Source organism: Marmota flaviventris, chromosome 12 (genome assembly GCF_047511675.1).
Source record: "Marmota flaviventris isolate mMarFla1 chromosome 12, mMarFla1.hap1, whole genome shotgun sequence".
NCBI classification, from domain to species: Eukaryota; Metazoa; Chordata; class Mammalia; order Rodentia; family Sciuridae; genus Marmota; species Marmota flaviventris.
Genome location: NC_092509.1, coordinates 31,588,935 through 31,608,687, shown reverse-complemented (window position 1 = coordinate 31,608,687; position 19,753 = coordinate 31,588,935). Strand labels below are relative to the sequence as shown.

The window sequence follows — 19,753 nt, the reverse complement described above, 5'->3', positions numbered from 1 at the left end:
CTTTTCTTTACCTTGGGTAGTTTTTATTGATCTCTCTTCATGTTCTCTTATTCTTTTTTCTGTTGTAGCCTTTCAGCTTTTAGTCTATGTGAATTTTTTATTTCATATAAAAATATTTCAGAAATTATATTATTTAGTTCTAAAACTTCTATTTTCTTCTTTGCTGTTTCTATTTCTTTGTTGAGGCTTCCTATTTCTCTCCTGGCATTTTCATTCACTGAAGACATGTTTTGTGTTATTTCATATCTTGGGTTTAGACTTGATTGATTTTCTTCTCTGTTCAGAGTGTTAAATTTTTTTTTCCTTCATATATCATGTAATTTTGGATAGTATCCTGGGTAGTATAAAGGTTAATTTGTGGATATGATGGATTTTTTATTCTCTAAAACATGTGGTTTTTTTCCTCTTTTGTTGTAGCAGGAACTATTCTTAGCTGGACTTGAACTTCCAACTGTTTTTCTTGAATAGAGGCTTCCGTCTCCATTCACATTGTCTGTGGTTGCCACTGTCTTTAGCGGGGATACTTTTGAGTCTATTTCATGATCCATAATTCATGGCTCAGAGCTGTGGGCAGATTAAATTTTGGAATCCTTGCTCTATCTTTTCCCCTTGTAAGATTCCCCTTCTCTTTTTAATGTTCACAGTTTCCTGACTCCACACTTCTGGTTTTCCAGACCCAACAAACAGGCTGCAGGGTTTTCTCCTGCTTGCCTCCTGATGCCCCACAGACCCCACTCGGCCTAAGATAAGGTCTGGAGAGATGAGAACTGACTGTGTAGCTCCCCACCACCCTTTTCCCTCTAGGTAGCTCAAGTTCTTCACCAGAGACTGCTTCTGTTTGTTTCGCAGTACTGCTGATGGTTGCTTTCATATAGTGCCCAGGGTCTGCAGTTGTTCTATAGGAGCACAGGAGTTGGAGGAATCTCGGTCATTATACCCACAAGTGGAAAAGTAGGACTCTTACTTGCCAGTACAGATGCTCCTTGGTTTTCAGTGGGGTTATGTTCTAATAAACATAACCCCATGAATCAAAAATATCATTTGAATATGCATTTAATACCCTGGACCTACCAAACATCATAATTTAACAACACAATATGTGGGTAGTGTACAGTCGTTTCCCCATGTGATAGAAAAAAAATGTAGGATATCACTGGGTATAGTGGCACACATCTGTGATCCCAGCTACTGAGGAGGCTGAGGCAGGAAGATCTCAAGTTTAAGGTCAGCCTGGACAACTTAGTAAGACCCTGTCTCAAAGTGAAAAATATAAAGGACTATAGATGTAGCTCAGTGGTAGAGCACTTGCCCAGCATATTAAAGGACCTGAGTTCCATCACTAGCACTGATAATACAGAAAGAAAAAGCTAGGTGTGGTGTCATATGCTGTAATCCCAGCTATTTAAGAGACTGAGGCAGGAAGATTGCAAATTTGAAGTTAGTCTGGGCAACTTAGCCAGACCCTGGGTCAAAAAAAAAAAAAGGTGGGGAGGCTAGGGATGTAATTCAGTGGTAGAACACCCCTGGGTTCAATCCCTAGTCTCTCTCTCTCTCTCTCTCTCTCTCTCTCACACACACACACACACACACACACACACCCCAAAACAACGCACCCTATATGGTATTTGTTATGTTTTTATCTACAAAAGAAAATAGATGAAGTAAAAGATTCAATTAAAGAAATTTTTAAAGAATAATGTATTCTTAAGGAAAATAGGATAAAGACATGGCAAAAAGAGACATTAATAAATTAGATAAATAAAATAAAACATCAAAGGACTGGATCTCTGAGAAGCAGTAATAAAGCAGACTTCTGATAATTTTAATCAAGAAGAAAAGAATATATGAATTAAAACTAGAAATGAAATATGGGGTATAATAATAAATATGGAAAATTGTACTGTTTAAATAGAGCTCCATGGAAAAGTATGGATAAAATACATGATTTTTGCAGAAAATATCCATTTATCAAAATTGCTATGAGAAGGGCTGAGGATGTAGCTTGGTAGTAGGAAGAAAGCAATTTTAATATTTGGTGTTAAGGGCTAGACTATGTGGGCAATGACCAAACAGACTCCATTTTACCCTGAGACTCCGTGTCGTGTAAGAAATGCTTCTCCCATGGGAACACCCCACTTCTGTACCCATCAACAGTTGCTTAGCATAGCATGTTTGGCAACACAAAATGGAAATTCTTATACAATACAATATAAGATTGTTCTCTTTTTGATTCCCATTTTTCTTGGACAATGTACCCTGTCAGAGAATGATTGTCTACAGGTTAGTAACCATTCTTTAACTTTTACTCAACTAGTACACTTCTCCTTCTGTTTATGATTTTAGATCTCATGATGTTTGTTTATGGTCTTGAATCATAGCAATAGCCACTTATGACTAATGTACTGACACATCTTACTTAAGGGTATAAAAGGTGTACTCAAAACCCTGGAGGAGGTCAAAAGGTATCGACTTGCAGCCTGCCTCTTGGCCCACCAGCTGGTGTATAAAGATGGTTCCATCTCCTGCTTTAAGATGGAGTTGGTAATTTATTGCAATCTCACCATAACATTGGGAAAATAGTTTAACAAATGACATCAAATCCTGTCATGGTAGAAGATAACACAAAAGAAGGGGATTTGAAAACCAGTTTTGTCTAAGGCCTTAGATGTGAAAAACATTAAGCAAATTATTAGTAAAATGAATTCAACACTATGTTAAAAGAATAATTCAGCTTTTACTTTATGTGTGAGTGTGTGTATGTATTACTGGGGATTGAACCAGGAGTGCTTTACCACTGAGCTACATCCCCAGTCCTTTTTATTTTATTTTATTTTTTATTTATTGATTTTATTGATTTTTAAAAAAATAAATGACAGCGGAATGCATTACAATAATTATTACACATATACAGCACAATTTTTCATATCTCTGGTTGTATATAAAGTATGTTCTTTTTATTTTTATTAATTAATTACTTCGTTTATTTTTGACTCATGGTCTTGCTAAGTTGTTGCTGAGGCTGGCCTCCAACTTGTCAAACTTGAGATCTTCCTGCCTCAGCCTCCGAGTCACCAGGATTACAGTTATGAGTCACTGCACCTGGCTCAGCCTTCACTTTGATCAGGACAATGAATTAGATTCTTCAAAGGACCCTCCAGTTTGAAACAGAACAAAAATAAAACCTGCCTAAAGCAAATTATCTTTTCCAGTTGCATTGCTGGACCTACAGGAAATAAGGGAGCTCTTTCGGGTAGATTGAGGCGGGCAGTGGGAACCTGAAGCATCCTGAGATGCTGGAGTCACTTATTCAACAAATATTTATGAAGCACCTGCCATACATGAGGCTCTGTTCGAGGTGCTGAAAATGTAGTGAGCAACACAAGAAAATCTTTTGAGACCCTGATGTTATGGGGAGCTTACTTTCTAGTAGGGGAGAGAGGCAATAAATAAGTTGGGAAATATAATAAAATTTGAGATAGTGCTAAATACTATGGAGAAAAATTAAGCTTGGAAAGGTAGGGATTGTTGAATGGATTTCAGTTTTAGATAAGTTTGTCAGGGGAAGAACTCCTTGAGAAGGTTTTCATGAAAAGGCTTGGAGATGCTGGAGCGAGCCATGCAAATAGACAAGGAAAGGACATACCAGTAGAGGGAGCCACAAGCAAAGTTTCGTGGACAGTGTGCATGCAATGCTTTAGGAACAATGAGGGGACAGTATGGCTGAAGAGGAGCTACTGAGGGGAACAGTATTAGATCAGAACAAGTATAGTGACCTATCTGCTCTTTCCAATATGGTGAGCTAAAGGAGATAATTGGGGACATCCCCCATATCCTTTAAGTATTTAAGGGTGGTAACAATTCCTTCAATCGTTTCTCCAAAGAGAGCTTTATTCTTTTACTAGAGTAATTACACTAAGGAGAAGAGAAAGGTCTAGAAGTTTTTAGTTCTGTTGGATCAGATCGTCACTGATTCCAAGGAATCTATAAGGCATCGTGCTTCTAGTCTTCCTGTGGGGGCGTACTATACAGAGGCAAATGGCCTGGTCCAAATTCATCTCACAGAGGAGCCGTTGAGTCCATGGACCCATCCTGTGGTCATCTTGCTGGTCCCTGAGGCCACAGTCAAGATGGGTGTATTTCCCCACTGGTGAGACTTTACAGGATTTCCCTGACTTGTGGAGTAAGGACAATTGTGACAAGATGTTTCACCAGGAAGCCGCCCAAATGGGTTTCTCCTCAGCCAAGGGAGTTAACGAGAAGCAGTGCAGCATCCCAAGGGGAATGGCAGATATGAGTTAATTTGGAAACAGTGATTTCGGATTTTAAAAATAAAATCATGGAGCTTGGATGCACAGCTGCTAATGTCCTGAGTCACTGAGGTTAAAACAGGTCCAACAGGCAGTGGTGCCCTTAAGAAGGAGGAGACCTCAGTCTGTAGACCGGTCAATGGCCCCCGAAGGTGTTCTTCCTGTAGGTATTTCGGAACTCACCACCATTCTGAGGGATTTCTAAGGAAGTCAATTTTTAAAATTTCCTATGGGTGGGCCTCACAGGTCATCATGTCTCGACTCTGCCCCAGAACAGAACCTAACGTCATCGTCCATCCCCAATGATGTAAGAATGGTTGAAACCCATTACACAACAGTGACCTCCAGATTCTTCCATCTATCCCAAGGTGACATGGCAGGCTGTCCCTTGAGACACCCCTCGGGCTTCAGGACTGAAGGGAAAGGCATGTGAATGCAGAGTGCATAAAGAATGGGTGGTCCACAGGCTTGCTTTCCACACCTGTCCCATTTCCTCTCCTCGCGTCTCTGGACTTTCACCCACATTAAAACACACTCCCTGAGGCCCCCAGCCTAGGTCTGAGGAGCAGAGATGGAAACTGGCGTGTGTGGGACCCCTCTGAGGAGGTCTGTCCCTGCAGCCTCTCCTCTGTTCACCTTGGAGGCATCCTCAAGGCTGCTGGCCTGTCACTGTGTGGTGACTTGCCTTTGTGAAGTTATCCAAGTTGTGGTCCTGGAGTCTCAGAGCACAGAATGCCCTTAAGTCTGACCCTTCATCCCCTTCCTTGAGTTAGGAACAAAAGAATAATTCATGTTGCATTTAGATGCTGATTATGAGGTGTGGGGGTTGGTAGGAGAGAGGGTGGAGGGAATATTCCTTGTAATCGGAGTATTTGCTGATTGGAAACTGTTTACAGACGTGTTTCTCTCTAGCGTGTACCCCTTGAAATCATTTTCTTTGTAAATGTTAAAAGCCATATGAAAAAAAAACAACAACCTTGATTACTCCTCTTTGTACTTCAATCAGCATCGTGGCAGCCTCTGAATAAACTATAATTCCTTCACTGTGCCTGCCGAGGAGAACGTGTAGGCCACATTAAAAAAAAAAAAAATCTTGGTAGGGGTCTCAAGAACAATTAGCAATTAAAATAATCTATTTTCCACATTTTGCTATAAACATGGCTGCTTGATTGATTTCACAGTCTAGGGTGCTGCTTTGCTCTTGAGCACCCGGATTCACTAATTCACAGCCCTTAGACTTTTTGCGGCATCTTAAGTGTTAGGCAAAGCAGCTCTCAGCCCTCATTAGTGCATCATTAACTTTAGAATAGAACTCTGGAAAGCTGCTTCTCCTAAGAAGGTGCTACTCAGGATCCCCAGTTCAGCCATCCCATCTCCAATGCTCAGGACTGGTATCTTCATAAGAACTTGGCCAGGGCAAATGTCAGGTGTGACTGCTTTCTCTCTGACCCCAGCCACAGCCCACGATGCTCGTTGCCTAACAGTACGGTTCCATTGCAGACTCAGAACTATGAAGCAACCCAGGTAGAAAGGGATGAAAAGTCACAGAGCACAACCTTTGTGGAGTTTGCAGATCGGAGCTAAATCCCAGAGAGCTTTCACTGGCTGGCGACTGTCATGCACCCCAGGTTCCTAAGTCCTCACACCGGCTTCTCCCCAGCATTATTTTATGGGTAGAAGTCGAGTTAGGTGGTTTCTCTTTTGGAAAAGCAAGCTGTTTATATCTGCAAAACAGTTCGAGTATGACCCTGATTTGAGGCAGAGGAATGGTCTTAATGACTTCTGTCTGACAGCCAAGATTCTCTGAGAGCTTCAGAAAACAAGGTGATGTTCCCCATGAGTGGGTGACTGTCCTGCATCACCTCATTCCCCACCTACCTTCCAGGAGCTGGGACACTGGCCATCAGGGCTGGGTTCCTGCAGCAGAGCTACCACTAGGATGGGCAGGAGAGACACTCACTCTCAGACCTGAGAGTATCTTAAATTTTGTATCCTATGCACCTCTTGCCTCACTCTTGGCCCCACAGGTGCATCCAAAGGGCATAGGATTGAAACAGTGAGGGGCAAGGCGGGGATTGGTACTGAGGAACCACCAAGATGAAGTACAATGGAGAAAAACATCCCCAGAAGACACTGAGCCCACTGCTACCGGCCCCCAGGTCTGTGTTACGAATAGGAGAGAGGATCACCTTTTATAAGGTCTGCAGTGACAATTTCCATTTCCTGAAGACATTTGCCAACCCTGGACCCTGTATTAAATGATCATCCCAGGACGAGAACAATGGATGGAGCTTCTCCCTGACATCTTTCCCCTGGGGTCAGGCAGGGTACCTTGGGCAATCCATAAACAAGGTGGATAGAGAACACCCTGAGGATCCCTTATTACCAAGTCACTTTGGGGATCTGGTTAACATACAACCCTCTGCACCACTCTCACCAAAATGTCTTCAGTAGGCTGATAAAATTCAAACTGAAACTAAGCTTAACCACACAGAATGCTGAGGTACATGTCACATGATTTTGCCATGGACAATAAACTACCAGGAGGCCGGGGACCCTCCATAAGTTAGCACTTACCAAAAGTGGCTCTGACTCATTAATAAGCGAATAGGTTGATAGGTTGTAACAGAATAACCAAGTGATGAAGAAGATAGTAAAAATTAAAAAAAAAAAAGTTTCTAGCAACCTTTATGTGTCTTGGAGCACTTTAAAACCTTACTATTGATTTATTTAAATATGGGGAGAAATGGTAACATTTGAGTTGTAGAGCTAATTTCTAAATTTTGTATATTTCTTTAAAACATGTTTCCAGATTAAGGCATGTATTTTTCAAGTTTGTTTAAATCACTGTTACTTTTCTTGCTTAAAGTGTTTTTCATGAGTTCTTAATTTTCCTTTTGTTTCTGAGTAAATTTCTGAAAGTATATCCATCAAAAACTCACCTTTCAAATCCCTACTATTTGTTTTGTAAACATTTGCACTCAAAGATGATTTTACATTTAAGTGTAGTTTCAAGTAATTTTATCTACTCTCTGCTGTTTTTTTCCTCTTCAACTGGCTTAAGTTTAGTTCCTGTTGGTGCCTGCTCTACCATTATCACTTAATTGCAGGCCTGTATGCTAGTGAGAGGATCAGAAAGGCCAGAGTGACAAGACACTTTGGCTAACCTGACGCTGCTGGTGTAGTCCAGACCCTTTCTCATGACTCATTGTGGCCCTGGGTCTGTTTACCCCATGGATACCCAGGGGGACTTGTGCTCAGTGGAGTTCAAGAGGGTCTCAGTTCTCCTCTGGCCCCTTGGATGGGATTTGAGCCAAGAAAGATTTTTCATGAACATCTCTGTGAAATACTAGATAAGGATCAGAAACCAGAAGCAGACAGTCTGAGCTCTTCAGGAGACACTTTAGGGGAATGGGGTATGGGACAGCCTAGCCTTGAGGACAACCATTCCCAGACTTTTCAGGTGGCTTCACACTATCCCATTATCTCCAAGGACGTTGGCTAAGGTGGTAAGCACTGGTGGTCTCACAGAAGCCGCCTTCCTGTGGCAGAAGTAACCCCACTGAGGCATCCTCAGAGCTAGAGACTCTGCGCCAGGGGGCGCTATATTGTAAGGAAGAGGAAATGGGCTGGCAAGTGGTGACGGCTATTCATTGGCTGGTGGTGGCTGCCTTTGGGTTCCTCTCTGGAAACCCCACCAAACACCTGGGAGTAATACGATGATTGTGTTCCTTTCAAGGTATGTTACTTTCAAGGTATATACATATGTCCAGGGACCTTTGTTTTATTTAAGTATATGCGGTGCTGAGAATCGAATCCAGTGCCTCGCACATGCTAGGCAAGCACTCTACCACTGAGCTACAACCACAGTCCTGTCTGTTGTAATCTGGACATTAAGGGTGGGTAGCCGGCAAAGTAGCTCAGTAGTAGAGCACTTGCCTAGTATGTGGGTCTGGCTTTAATCCCTAGGACCCCTCCCCCCCACCACATGCACGCACATATACACACAAAAAGTAAATGGACTTTCATGTTGTAGCCACAGGCTAGAGAAACCTGGATGTAGCCTGTGTATCTGGGAAGGTTATTTCTGCTTAACGCAAGAGAAAATAAGCCAGACAGAACATTTCTTTTTCTTTTTTTAAAAAATATTTTTATATCATTATTTTGTTTACTTTTTTTAATGTGGTGATGGGGATCGAACCCAGTGCCTCATGTGTGCTAGGCAAGCACTCTGCCACTGAGCCACAACCACAGCCCCCAGACAGAACATTTCTTACCTTTATTCTAATTTCAATGGTAAAAATTACATTAGGCAAATTGAAATGTCACTGAGATACTTCTCACCTAGGAGGTTGGCACAAGTCTAAAAGTCTGCTAACATACTTCATTGGTAACACCAGGGAAAAAGCAGATAACTCCTGTGAATCACCAGTCAGAATACAAAATGGCACAGCCCTTATAGAGGGCAATTTCACGTCTAGGAATAGATGCTGAAGGTATTTTGGCAAATTTTTTTTATAAAGAATGTACAAGGAGATATTCATTGCAATACTGTTTGTAAATTTGAAAGTCAAGGAACCATTCAAGTGTTCATCAGTAGATTAGCCCCAGATGGAGCATTTCCTAATGATATAAGAAGAAATGAAGGATGACACTATGGAGAGAACTCTGAGATACATTGTTAATTGGAGTAAAAAAGCAAAATGGAGATAAGTGTGTGTAATATGCTATTCATCTAGTAAGGAAGATTTGTTCAAATAAACCTTCTTCTGTAGATTTGTCTTTGAAGCCGTGGCAATAGTTCACATAATTATACAACTAAATTAAATTTTAAAAAGCAATCCTCAAGCAATAAAGGACAAATACAGTGGACCTAATTTTATATTATTCAGTGGCATAGCCACCCAGAACGGAGTAATTTAAAACATAGTTATTTGTCTATATATCCATAACGAGTTACTTACCTAGAACAAAAGAACTATGAAAGGAAAAAATTAAACTGGCTTTAGGTAAGGAACATCACAAAAAGACAAGCAGGCATCTGAAGGAGTCTTATTAAGAAACTCCAGATAGAACTAATTTTCTACACATGACACAGAAGAGACACAGATCCTAAGCAGAACATGGTGATTTTGCTGAGCTGAGGAGGCAGAGATCATAATGCAAGACTTGGGTGACCTGAAATGTTTGGAATCTGCAGAGAAGAGCAACAGAAGGGGGGAAGTGTGCAAAATGGTGCCACTGAGAGGGTGTGGTGGGGACCAGGCGGCACATGTGAAAAGCACTGCTCCCCCATTGTGGAAGCTACTGGCTTGGTAACCAGAGAGCTGCTCTGTAGCATTGAGGGTGAAGCAGACCGAGAAGGATTCGGGGAGAGACTGGAGTTCCAGACCTATCAGAGAGGAGAGAGAGACTTCCTTACCTGTTGTTAATACCTGTGGCATCCAGCTGAGATTCCAGAGAGACCTTGCCTTGGGAATAAGGATGCTTCCTGTCAAAACCCCAAATCAACAAGATCCCTTGCAAACTTTGACTGGAGAGGGTAAGGAAATGGGATTTTAGTAAAAAAGAAGACAAAAGAAAGATTGGGGCAGGTGTGGGGTGCACACCTGTAATCCCAGTGGCTCAGGAGGCTGAGGCAGGAGGATCTCAAGTTCAAAGTCAGCCTCAGCAACATAGCAAAACCCTAAGCAACTTGGTGAGACCCTGTCTCTAAATAAAATACAGAATAGGGTTCAGGATGTGCCTCAGTGGTTAAGTGCCCCTAAGTTCAATCCCTGCTACCAAAAAAAAAATATGGGTACAGTAGATGAATTTTCCCTAATGTTTAATTTTTGCTGATGACAGGAAAAAGAGAGTGTTTGTGTTATGAGAGGTGAAGTGAGCCTGAAGAAGGAGGAGGAGGAAATAGTACATGGAAAGGCTCAGGTAGGATTGAAGCTGGTTTCATGGAGCTAATGGAAGAACAGTGTTTCATCAATACCAAGCCCATATTTCCCCCCATTTCATTATCTTTAAAATTTGATATGCCTTATAATTTTTTTCTTAATATCACATAAAATAATTTTGTATCTTATGGTTGACAATGTTTCAGGTTTAATGAAATACAATGATCCTGCTCAATTTGAAGGAAAAGCACCAAGTAAGAAGCGAGAAGAATAAAGGCTGAAGAGTTCAGCCGGTGAGCAAATCAGGCAGACTGTGTTAGGAATTTGGATTTTGTCCTGAATATAATCGGAAACCATTAAAGGATTTTAACAGGGGACTTGCTTGATCAGGTTGCATATTTTAGAAAATAACTCTGTTAATAGTGAGGATGGGTTGGAAGGGAGCATGGGAAGATGATGTAGGAGAGTGTTGGCATAATCCAGAGGGAGATGAGCATTATCTGGACTGGGGTTGCAGGTGTGGGGTGGAGAACACGGTACTGGAGAAGTTTAGGAGGCTGAATCTTCGGTCTCATTGATTGTCTCAATGTGTGGAATTGTTCCGGGAGGAGTCAAGGATGGAACTCAGGATTTTGAACTGGGCAACTGGATGACTGGTGGGACCATTTAAGAATTTAAGGAAGAGAGAAAAAGGAGAATTATGAGAAGGAGGAAGATGGTGATTTCTCTCCAGTTTGGAGTTTTGGGAGACACCCAGGGAAAGGTTTCTAACAGACACTTGGACATATGGGTCTGAAGCTCAGGAGGGAGATCTAAGGTGATGCCATAGACATGGGAGTCATCAGCTCATAGTGGTAACTGGATAATGGAAGTCTGGGAAGACGGGCATCCCCTGGGGGGAGAGCAGATGAGACAAGCCATGGGTAAAAGCTGGGGGTCCTGAACAGTTAAGTGAAGGGCAGAAGGAGGCATCCCACAAGAGAGTACAAAGAACTGGCAAAAGAAGGAGGGGGAAAATCAGGGTAGTGTGAGGTCATGAACCACGGGCAGAGGAAAGCTAGAGAGGCCATAAATGGTCCCTCTCGGAGATACTGCCTGGAGGTCAAGGCAGGAGGCAAGAAAGATTTAGCAACATGTTTTTATTCAACAGCATTAAAAAGAAAAAGACAAAATGGGGAAAGTATTTATTTAATAATAAAAAGGAGAAAATTCAGTAGATAAATAAGTAATACACATTAACAAACCTTTCTCCAAAGCCCACCCCTGTAACCCACCCTGGTGCTAGGTGGGAACGATGACTGTAGAGCTGGTCCTCGTACCCAGCAATGGTACCGAGAGTGTGGGTATCAGTATGTGGATGCAGGTGCCAGCTCCTGGAGTTCTGCTCATCCCTCTGCTGGACGCTCTGTCTCCATCCAGTTAAGTGTCATGAATCAAACATGGCAGGTCAACCTTACCAGATCATGGCACACACAGTCAAGGCCAAACCCAGAGGGAAACTAGTACCCAGGGGGAAATGGCAAAGCCAGCCACGCAGAGGTAAGACGCCTGTTTTTATCAGCACTTGCTGTCCCCTTGTCTGGCTGTCCCTGTGGACTGGGCCCCATTGCCCTTCTGCCCCCATACACAGGATTTTTAGGTCACTTGAAATACAAAACCCTAACCCAGGAAACAGCAAGAGGGAGTCTTGGATATCAAAAGAAGTGTGCTCATAAAAATGTGCAGAGGACCCAGACGGAACACAGCTGCCATCCCAGGATTGAGCAGCTGAACCCAGCAGCAGCATGGCTCCCCCAGGAGGGCTGGGTCTCACAGGCGGCTTCTCTCCTGTCACCAGCACTAGGAAGGGATTCTGTTAAGACTGCTTCCTGTCCAGGACACCACTTCCTGTGCATTTCCCAGGTCAAAGTGTGCCTGTAGATCACCTTACCCCAGACCTTCAGAGAGCCTTCGGTGCTGTGTAAAAGGCTTATAGAGTGGTCTTCAAGAACAGGATGTGAAAAAAAGAAATGAGAAGTTAGCCAAGTACTGCATGTCTTATTCTCTAGCCACACCAGATCCATGGATGCACAGTGCTCCGTGCTTTCGCCCATGCAGGGCCTCTGCCTGGCACCTCTTCCCTCTGTCTTTCAGGCTAAATCCTCTTGCTCCTTACGCCTCAGTTCAACTCATTTACTTGGGAAAAACCTGTGATCTCCTGAACCAGGTCAGATCCTCCTGCTATCTACCCTGGACTTGCCAGTCACTTACTACACTTGCAATTCATAAACTGTAGTCACTTATTTAACAGCAGTCCTCCCTCTTGATTGGCTATGAGCATCCCAGTATGGTTTTTCAGCTCCTCCTTGGCCAAATTCCCACACACACACTTACCAGCCAGGGAGGAGTCTCCACAAACAGCGTTGATCCTTTTGGTGGAGGTGATGGGCTCAGTGGGGACCACCTAAATATGTCATGGTCACTGCTTTTTTCCAGGACATGCACTGTGCCTGGTTCTCAGTAGGCACTCCTAAATACTCATTGGATGATTGACCATTGGACAGATGGCAACCTGAGTTATGTGCTGGGTAAAATGCTCCAAGTGGTCATAGTTAGGACGAGTTCATGTCCCTTGCCTGGGATAATCCTGATCCACAGCAACTGTCCTTTCTCTCTCAAGAATAGCCTAGTTTAGATAACAATTCATTTAGATGCTGTATTAATCTGTTTTCATCACTGAAAAGAAAACTGAAAAAAAAAAGGTGTTATGGTTTGGATGTGAGGTGTCCCCCAGGAGCTCACATTTGAGACAAAGCAAGAAGATTCAGAGGAGAAATGAGTGTCTTAACCCAATCAGTTAATTAATCCCTTAATGGGATTAACTGAGTATTATCTGAAGTGGTGGGTGGAGGAGGTGTGAATTGGGGCGTCACTTTGGGGTATATGTGTTTGTGTCTGGAAAGTGGAAACTCTGCTTCCTGATCATTGTGTGACCTGCCTTCCCTCTGCCACACTCTTTCACCATGGTGTTCAGTCTCACTTTGAGCCCCGAGGAGTGGAGCCAGCTGTCTGTGAACTAAGACCTCTGAAACTGTGAGCCCTTGAATAAACTTTTCCTCCTTTGCAGTTGTGCTGGTTGGGTCCTTTAGACACAGCAGCGAAAGAACTGGCTAGAACAGGAGGAAGATTTATTTTGGCTCTTGGTTTCAAATGTTTCAGTCCATGATCAACTGCTCCATTGCTTTGGGCCTGAGGTGGCGCAGAACATCATGGTGGAGGGCATGTCAGCTGATGGCAGCCAGGAAGGGGGGGGCTGAAACATAGAACACACCTTCTGGGGCTTGCCCCCAGTGACCTCCAACTACATCCCACCTCCTGGAACAGTGTCCATCACCTCCTAATAGGCCATTCAAATCATTAGTCCAGCTGGGTGTGATGGTGCAAGTCCTATAATGCCAGCAACTCAGGGGGCTAAGGAAGAAGGATCACAACTTCAAGGCTAACCTCAGCAACTTAGTGAGGCTCTGACTCAAAATTTTAAAAAGTGCTGGGGATGTGGCTCAGTGATAAAGCACCCCTGGATTCAATCCCCAGTACCAGAAGAAAAAAATAATTATTAACCTATCAAAGGCATTAATCCCCTGATAGGGTTAAAACCCTCATGATCTAATCTAAGAGTTCCACCTCTGGGGCTGGGGTTGTGGCCCAGTGGTAAGAGATGTTCAATTTGAACATTTTAGAAATTCCAAGAAAAGTAAATCTAAATTTTTGTTATCCTATCCCCCAAAGTTAGCCACTATGAATATTGGAAGACCATTTTTTCCCCAAAAAAGTACATACTTTGATTTTGTAAAAACAAAAGGACACTTGGGAGGAGATGTTGAAAAAGTTTAATACAGAAAGTGCAGAGAATTTAACCCACCAGTGGAATGAGTAAATGGGAATGCAATAGAGGTGTGTGTGTGTGTGTGTGTGTGTGTGTGTGTGTTATCTACATAAACGGTAATCATTGTGCATATTGATCTATAATCTATTACTTCCACTCTACATTTTTCAGATCTCTCTGTGTAATTACATGTGGGATTGACTGATTTGTTTAAACAGCTGTGTGGTATTTTGTTGTATCAATATATCACATTTTAATTAATTCCTCTATTGTCAAAATTTAAGTTTTTTCCCGTATTTCACTATGACAACCAATGCTGCAAGAAAATCCCCCATACAAGTTTCCTTCTGTATCTCTTTTTTTTTTTTTTTATGCCTTTTGGTGCTGGGGTTTGAACCCGGGGCCTCAGGCATGCTGAGTATGCTCTACCACTGAGCGGTACCCTCAGCCCCATCTTGAACACTTCTTAAATAAAGATGGAAACTGAGAAGTGAAATTGCTAGGTTGGAGGGCATATGCATTTTAAGATCACCAAGTTGATTTCCAAGGTAATTTTGCCAACACACACTCCCTCCCTCAGGGAGAAAGTCCTCATTTCCACACATCTCCATCAGCCTCGGCATGGTCAGAACATTTCCAATGCTGCTGATCTAATAGAATTGTATTTCATTTTTCTCTCTTGTGGCCTTTTCCGCATAAAAATATGCTGCACACTGTTTTGTAACTGCTTTTTATACTCGTGTCTTGAACACCTTCCCATATAAACATCTTTCCATATCACTTTAAGGCATATTATTTTGTATGATTATACTACTGCTTATTCAACAAATGACCCATCATTGGACATTTCCATTTACGCTTCCAAGAATTTGCTATTATAGACAGCACATGGGCCATATTACAGCAGGGCAGTGAGGGAGGTGGATTTTATTTTCAGACAAACCCTGGTTTTCAATCAGAGACCCACCTCTTTCTAGCTGTGCAGCCATGGGTTGTTCTTTCAGAGAGAAACAGGATTAACATTGTCCCTTCCCTGTCTCATGGTGGTTGAAGTTCAGCCTCTAAAACCAGCTGCTGTATAAATTATGATTCTGGTACTGACTGGTGTGACCTTAGGAAGATTCTTTAGCTTCTCTGTGCCCCAGTTCCTTGTATGTAAAATCAGGGATGATGGTAACATGATGGACTCTCTCAGATGATTACTGGAAAGAGTATGCAATATAATGGGTGGCTTTAGCACAGTGCCTGAAGTATAATGGCACCTAGAGCTCGTTATATGCATACTATTCATGTCTGGTTGAAACAAAATACAGTACTGAACAGGATATTTATGATTAATTTCAATTTTCTTAGATGGAGAAAATAAATCCCAGAGGAATTAAGGATTGGCCTGAGGTCCCACAGCTATTTGTTGTCAGTTGAAGGAATGGAAATAATATGAGGGTGGCCAACAGGTGCTTGAGCCCTAGAGGGATGGATGGAAGATGCAGTGACAAGCAGGTACACACACAAGTCCCGTCCTTCAGCACACCCGGTTCTGGACTCCCACTGGACTTCAAGTGCCTACTGTAGTAGCATTTGCTGGCTTGCCAGTCACTGGGCTGAATGCAGATTTGTTCCAGGGCAGGACTCTGCCGCCACACCTGAATGCCAGGCCTTGAGATGCGCAGGCCCGTGAATTCTGCTCCCTGCCAGAAATCTGGAGCCTGCTACCAGGACAGCCTGTCTTCACGTCCTTGTAGGGACCATGATCCATGACTGTGGCTACTAAAATCAATGACTCTAATTGTCTGTTAGAGAATCCTCAGGGGGTGATGGAGGGTGGGCATGGTTAAGATATCAGGTGGCCCCTCTGACTCTAAGGCTTGTTGCTGTTCTATGATTTATCATCTGACCTACAGCAAGTGGGGGCACACCTGCCCTCCGTGGTTCCAGGCCTTGGCCAGGCCCAACAGTGGGTATAGCCAGCTGGGTGGGGTCCCCATAGCAGGACCCTGCCTGCAGCCCTGGTGGTGAGCACCCCAGCTGGAGATCTTCATGTCCATGGAGAACCTCCTCCAACCCCGTTGACTCACTCTTTTCCATTTTGGAATAATTCCTGGGCTTTTATCACTGAGATGGACAACAGGGTCACTTCTGAAAAAGCAAAAAATATAGTTTTGAGAGTAAATCAACTGTGTTTCCAGAACAATTTCCAAATATAGGAATATGGCCAATATGATTGAGATTTCTGGAGAGTCTTCTCAATCCTATATCCTTATGCTGGGATATCTAGGAGTGTTCTAGAAACCTGTGAATCACTAAACTGTTAATCAGTGCCAGTGTTCTTTATGGTACAATAAGCGCTAGAACTCATACTGTGATAAATCAAAAAAATTCCTCTCCCGTTCAACCTTTTTGGTTGAAATATATGTATTAATATATGCGTGTTTGTGTGTGTGTGTGTGTGTGTACATATATATATATATATATATATATTCATAAAATATAAAGAGTGCATTTACTTTAAAATCTTTCTCTCTTTTGAATTTGAGATCAATTTACAACTCAGAATGGATCACTAAAAATATATTAAAAAGGCAAAATGCTTGATATTATCTGCTTTTAGTTTTTAACAAATTTTAAAAACAGTCCAATTAAGAGTTGTACCTTAGCTTTCGGCTCAGAGGAGGTCAAGGTGCAACTCTCTTGGTCATCCAGAATCGGGGTTCATTTGACACCAGCCACCCCTACCATGCCACCCAAGTTTGACCCCAGTGAAATCAAAGTCATGTACCTGAGGTGCACCAGCCGGGAGGACGGTGCCACGTCTGCCCTGACCCCCCGAGATCGGTCTGTCTCCCAAAAAGTTTGGTGATGATGTTGCCTAAGCAACTGGTGATTGGAAGGGTCTGAGGATTACAGTGAAACTGACTATTCTGAACAGACAGGCTCAGATTGAAGTGGTACCTTCTGCCTCTGCCCTGATCACAAAAGCCCTCAAGGAGCCACCAAGAGATGGAAAGAAACAGAAAAACATTAAACACAGTGGTAATATCACTTCTGATGAAATTGTCAACATTGCACGACAGATGCGTCACTGATCTTTAGCCAGAGAACTTTCTGGAACCATTAAGGAGATTCTGGGGACTACCCAGTCTGTGGGCTGTAATGTTGATGGCCACCACCCTCATGACATCATAGATGACATCTATAGTGGTGCAGTGGAGTGCCCAGCTAGTTAAGAAGTACATGGGAGAATATTTTAATAAAGGATCATCTGACAACCAGTGGGCTGCATCCTTGAATGAGCTGGCTCCTTGCTTGGGTGGTCAGTGTGGGCCCCAGTGACAGAACCTGTAAAGTATTCTGGTCACAAATTCTGCCCTATATGAGATGAGCTCAGAAAAGACACTTGGAAAGCTTGAATATTCTTAGACAGAAAAAAAAAATTAGTTCCACATGGACGTGCGTGGAAAGTAACTCTAACCCCCTTCAATCTATGGGGCATGGCCCATAAAGTCTTTGAAGGAATCCTGACCATTAATCAGTTCTCAACTGCTCTTGTGAAAATGAAAAGTCATCTTTTGCATTAAAAAAAAAAAAGAGTTGTACCTTAAAGAAGCCGTAGAGTTGGGGAAGCTGAGATTGAGTAAAGAGGGAGCGAGCTGTTGGGGCAAGTCTGGGTGGGCCAGGCCTGAGCAGCAGAAGGCAGAGGCTGGAGCCAGCTCGACAGCCTCCCGGGCTGCGGGGAGGAGCGGGAAGGAGGGCGTGGTCTCGTGTGCTGCCTGGGAGCCGGAGCAGCAGCTCGAGCCCCAAGTTTCACCCTGGGAAGATTGAGGCGGATTCCTGAGCAGCAGAAAAAGCAGCGAAAGCCCTGTACCTGGTGCAGGAGAAGGGATGGAAGGCTCCAGACACATGCTAAGACTCTTTTTTGTTCGCTATAACAAAATTTGTTGTAGTAAAAGAAAGAAGGAAAGGAAACAAAAACTAAGTGGAGACCCCCAGAGAGTTGGGTTAATGAGGTCACTGGTGAAATGACCTTGAGTTGCTGTAAACCACCCACCCTTGCGCAGTCAGGTGAGAGGAGGCCCCTTGGGGCCGAGGAGACGAGGTATCACGAGAAATCAGCCTCCAATGCCCCTCAGAGCACGGTCCACTGAACCGGAGGTCTGTGGGCAGCCAGATGCATCCAAAAAACTAAGGTCTCTTCCCCCAACGTCCCGTGACTCTGTCATCACAAAGAGCAGTGAGCTCGAGGCAAGTGAAGTCACACTAATGAATGTAGCGTCATTAAAAGACAGGAGGGAAACGACCTTTGGTCAAGGGGGCACGCCGAGGAATAGAGCTGTTCCACCGGGAAACGGAAACGTGGAGACATGCGGAATCCTGCGGCTCCTGCTTTGTCCTCTAGGGGGCGGGCTCTCTGGACTCCAGAGAATCCTGGCATCGCAGTGCACCGGCAGAGCTGAACTGAGCCACCAAGCCACGTGTCTCCTTCCACACCCAGCGCAGGGAAACCTCGGTGAGCCAAAGCCCACTGACCAGCTGGAGTGTAGAAATTGTACACGCAGGTGCGCGCACACGGTTAACGGAACGCGAAAGTATGCATTAACTCAAGTGTGTTTTTATTAATAAACACATTGTATTAACCAAGTGTAAACGTACTATTAGTACTATTAGTTAATAGTTATTAGTTAATAGTTATTAGTTAATAAAGTTACTACTACTACTAATAATAATAATAATAAACGTACTATTAGTACTATTAGTTAATAAAGTGCTATTAGTTAATAGCACGTGATGGGGGAGGACCCACGAATCCTAAAAAGCTGAGAACCATAGCTCCAGCTCAGGTTTCTATTTCCTTTGACTTCCAAGGCGAGGGGTGGGGGGAAGGGGGGTACAAAAACCTTACCTGTGGGACTTATCCAATCCAACAGAGGGCGTCCTTCACCTTTACAAGTCTTTTGAGCGCTTCGTTGGGGGGCGAGGGATGAGGGAGAGTGCTACGCCTGAGATGAATGGGCTTTTTGTTTTTACCAAGGCATTGGATTGATGGTAGCTACCAAAATTAACATAAGAATATTGCGGAAATGCCTCCTCTTTTTGCAAAGAGTCGAATTCATTTTATCCCTTAAGTTAGATCCGCCAGATTGACTTAAAGTCCTTAGCCAATCCCCCACCCTTAGCATAGAACCAAGGTTTGGGGCTGATTGACTGTGTGGTTGCATTTCTCTTATTTTCCAAACTAGTGAGTTTACGTAAGACGGGGTTGTCTTGGGGGAATGAGTAATTCTGAAAAATTCCACCAGAGGGAGCCAAATGACTGCCTTAGCGCCTTCGCCGTCGGTTTGGTTTTTCCTCTCTGGTCTCTGCTTGAACTACCCTCTTCTTGTCTCCCTCCTCCAGCCGCCCAAGACATTTTTTAAAATCAGAAGTAATCATAGCATTAGAAATGTACATTCCGTATTGTCTTACTTTACAGACATTAAACAGACAATATTGTTTAGATAAAATGTGATGATTGTCAAAATAAAAGAGAATAGAATAATTAGAGATGGAAACTTAGGGGAAAAGGGATATGGTGGATACACCGTGAGGAATAAACCCAGCCAAGTCTACCGGCCAGCCGGGGGTTTATGATTATAAACCACCTGACCAGACTGAGCTGGCTGCTTTTTATATACTTTCGACTAACCTTTTAAGCATTT

General features: G+C 43.2%; 1 protein-coding gene and 1 pseudogene across 1 annotated transcript in view; both read left to right on the top strand.

The window, feature by feature from the left end:
• Nucleotides 1-10,566, top strand: part of Msrb2 (methionine sulfoxide reductase B2) — a 37,856-nt gene extending 27,290 nt beyond the window's left edge. The window contains exon 5 of the mRNA XM_071599848.1: nucleotides 10,402-10,566. Coding sequence (XP_071455949.1) covers nucleotides 10,402-10,407 — 6 coding nt within the window. The 3' untranslated portion in view covers nucleotides 10,408-10,566. The remainder of the gene's footprint in view (nucleotides 1-10,401) is intronic.
• Nucleotides 10,567-16,794: 6,228 nt separating this feature from the next.
• LOC114087180 (large ribosomal subunit protein uL11-like) lies at nucleotides 16,795-17,329 on the top strand (annotated as a pseudogene).
• The last annotated feature ends 2,424 nt before the right edge of the window (nucleotides 17,330-19,753 follow it).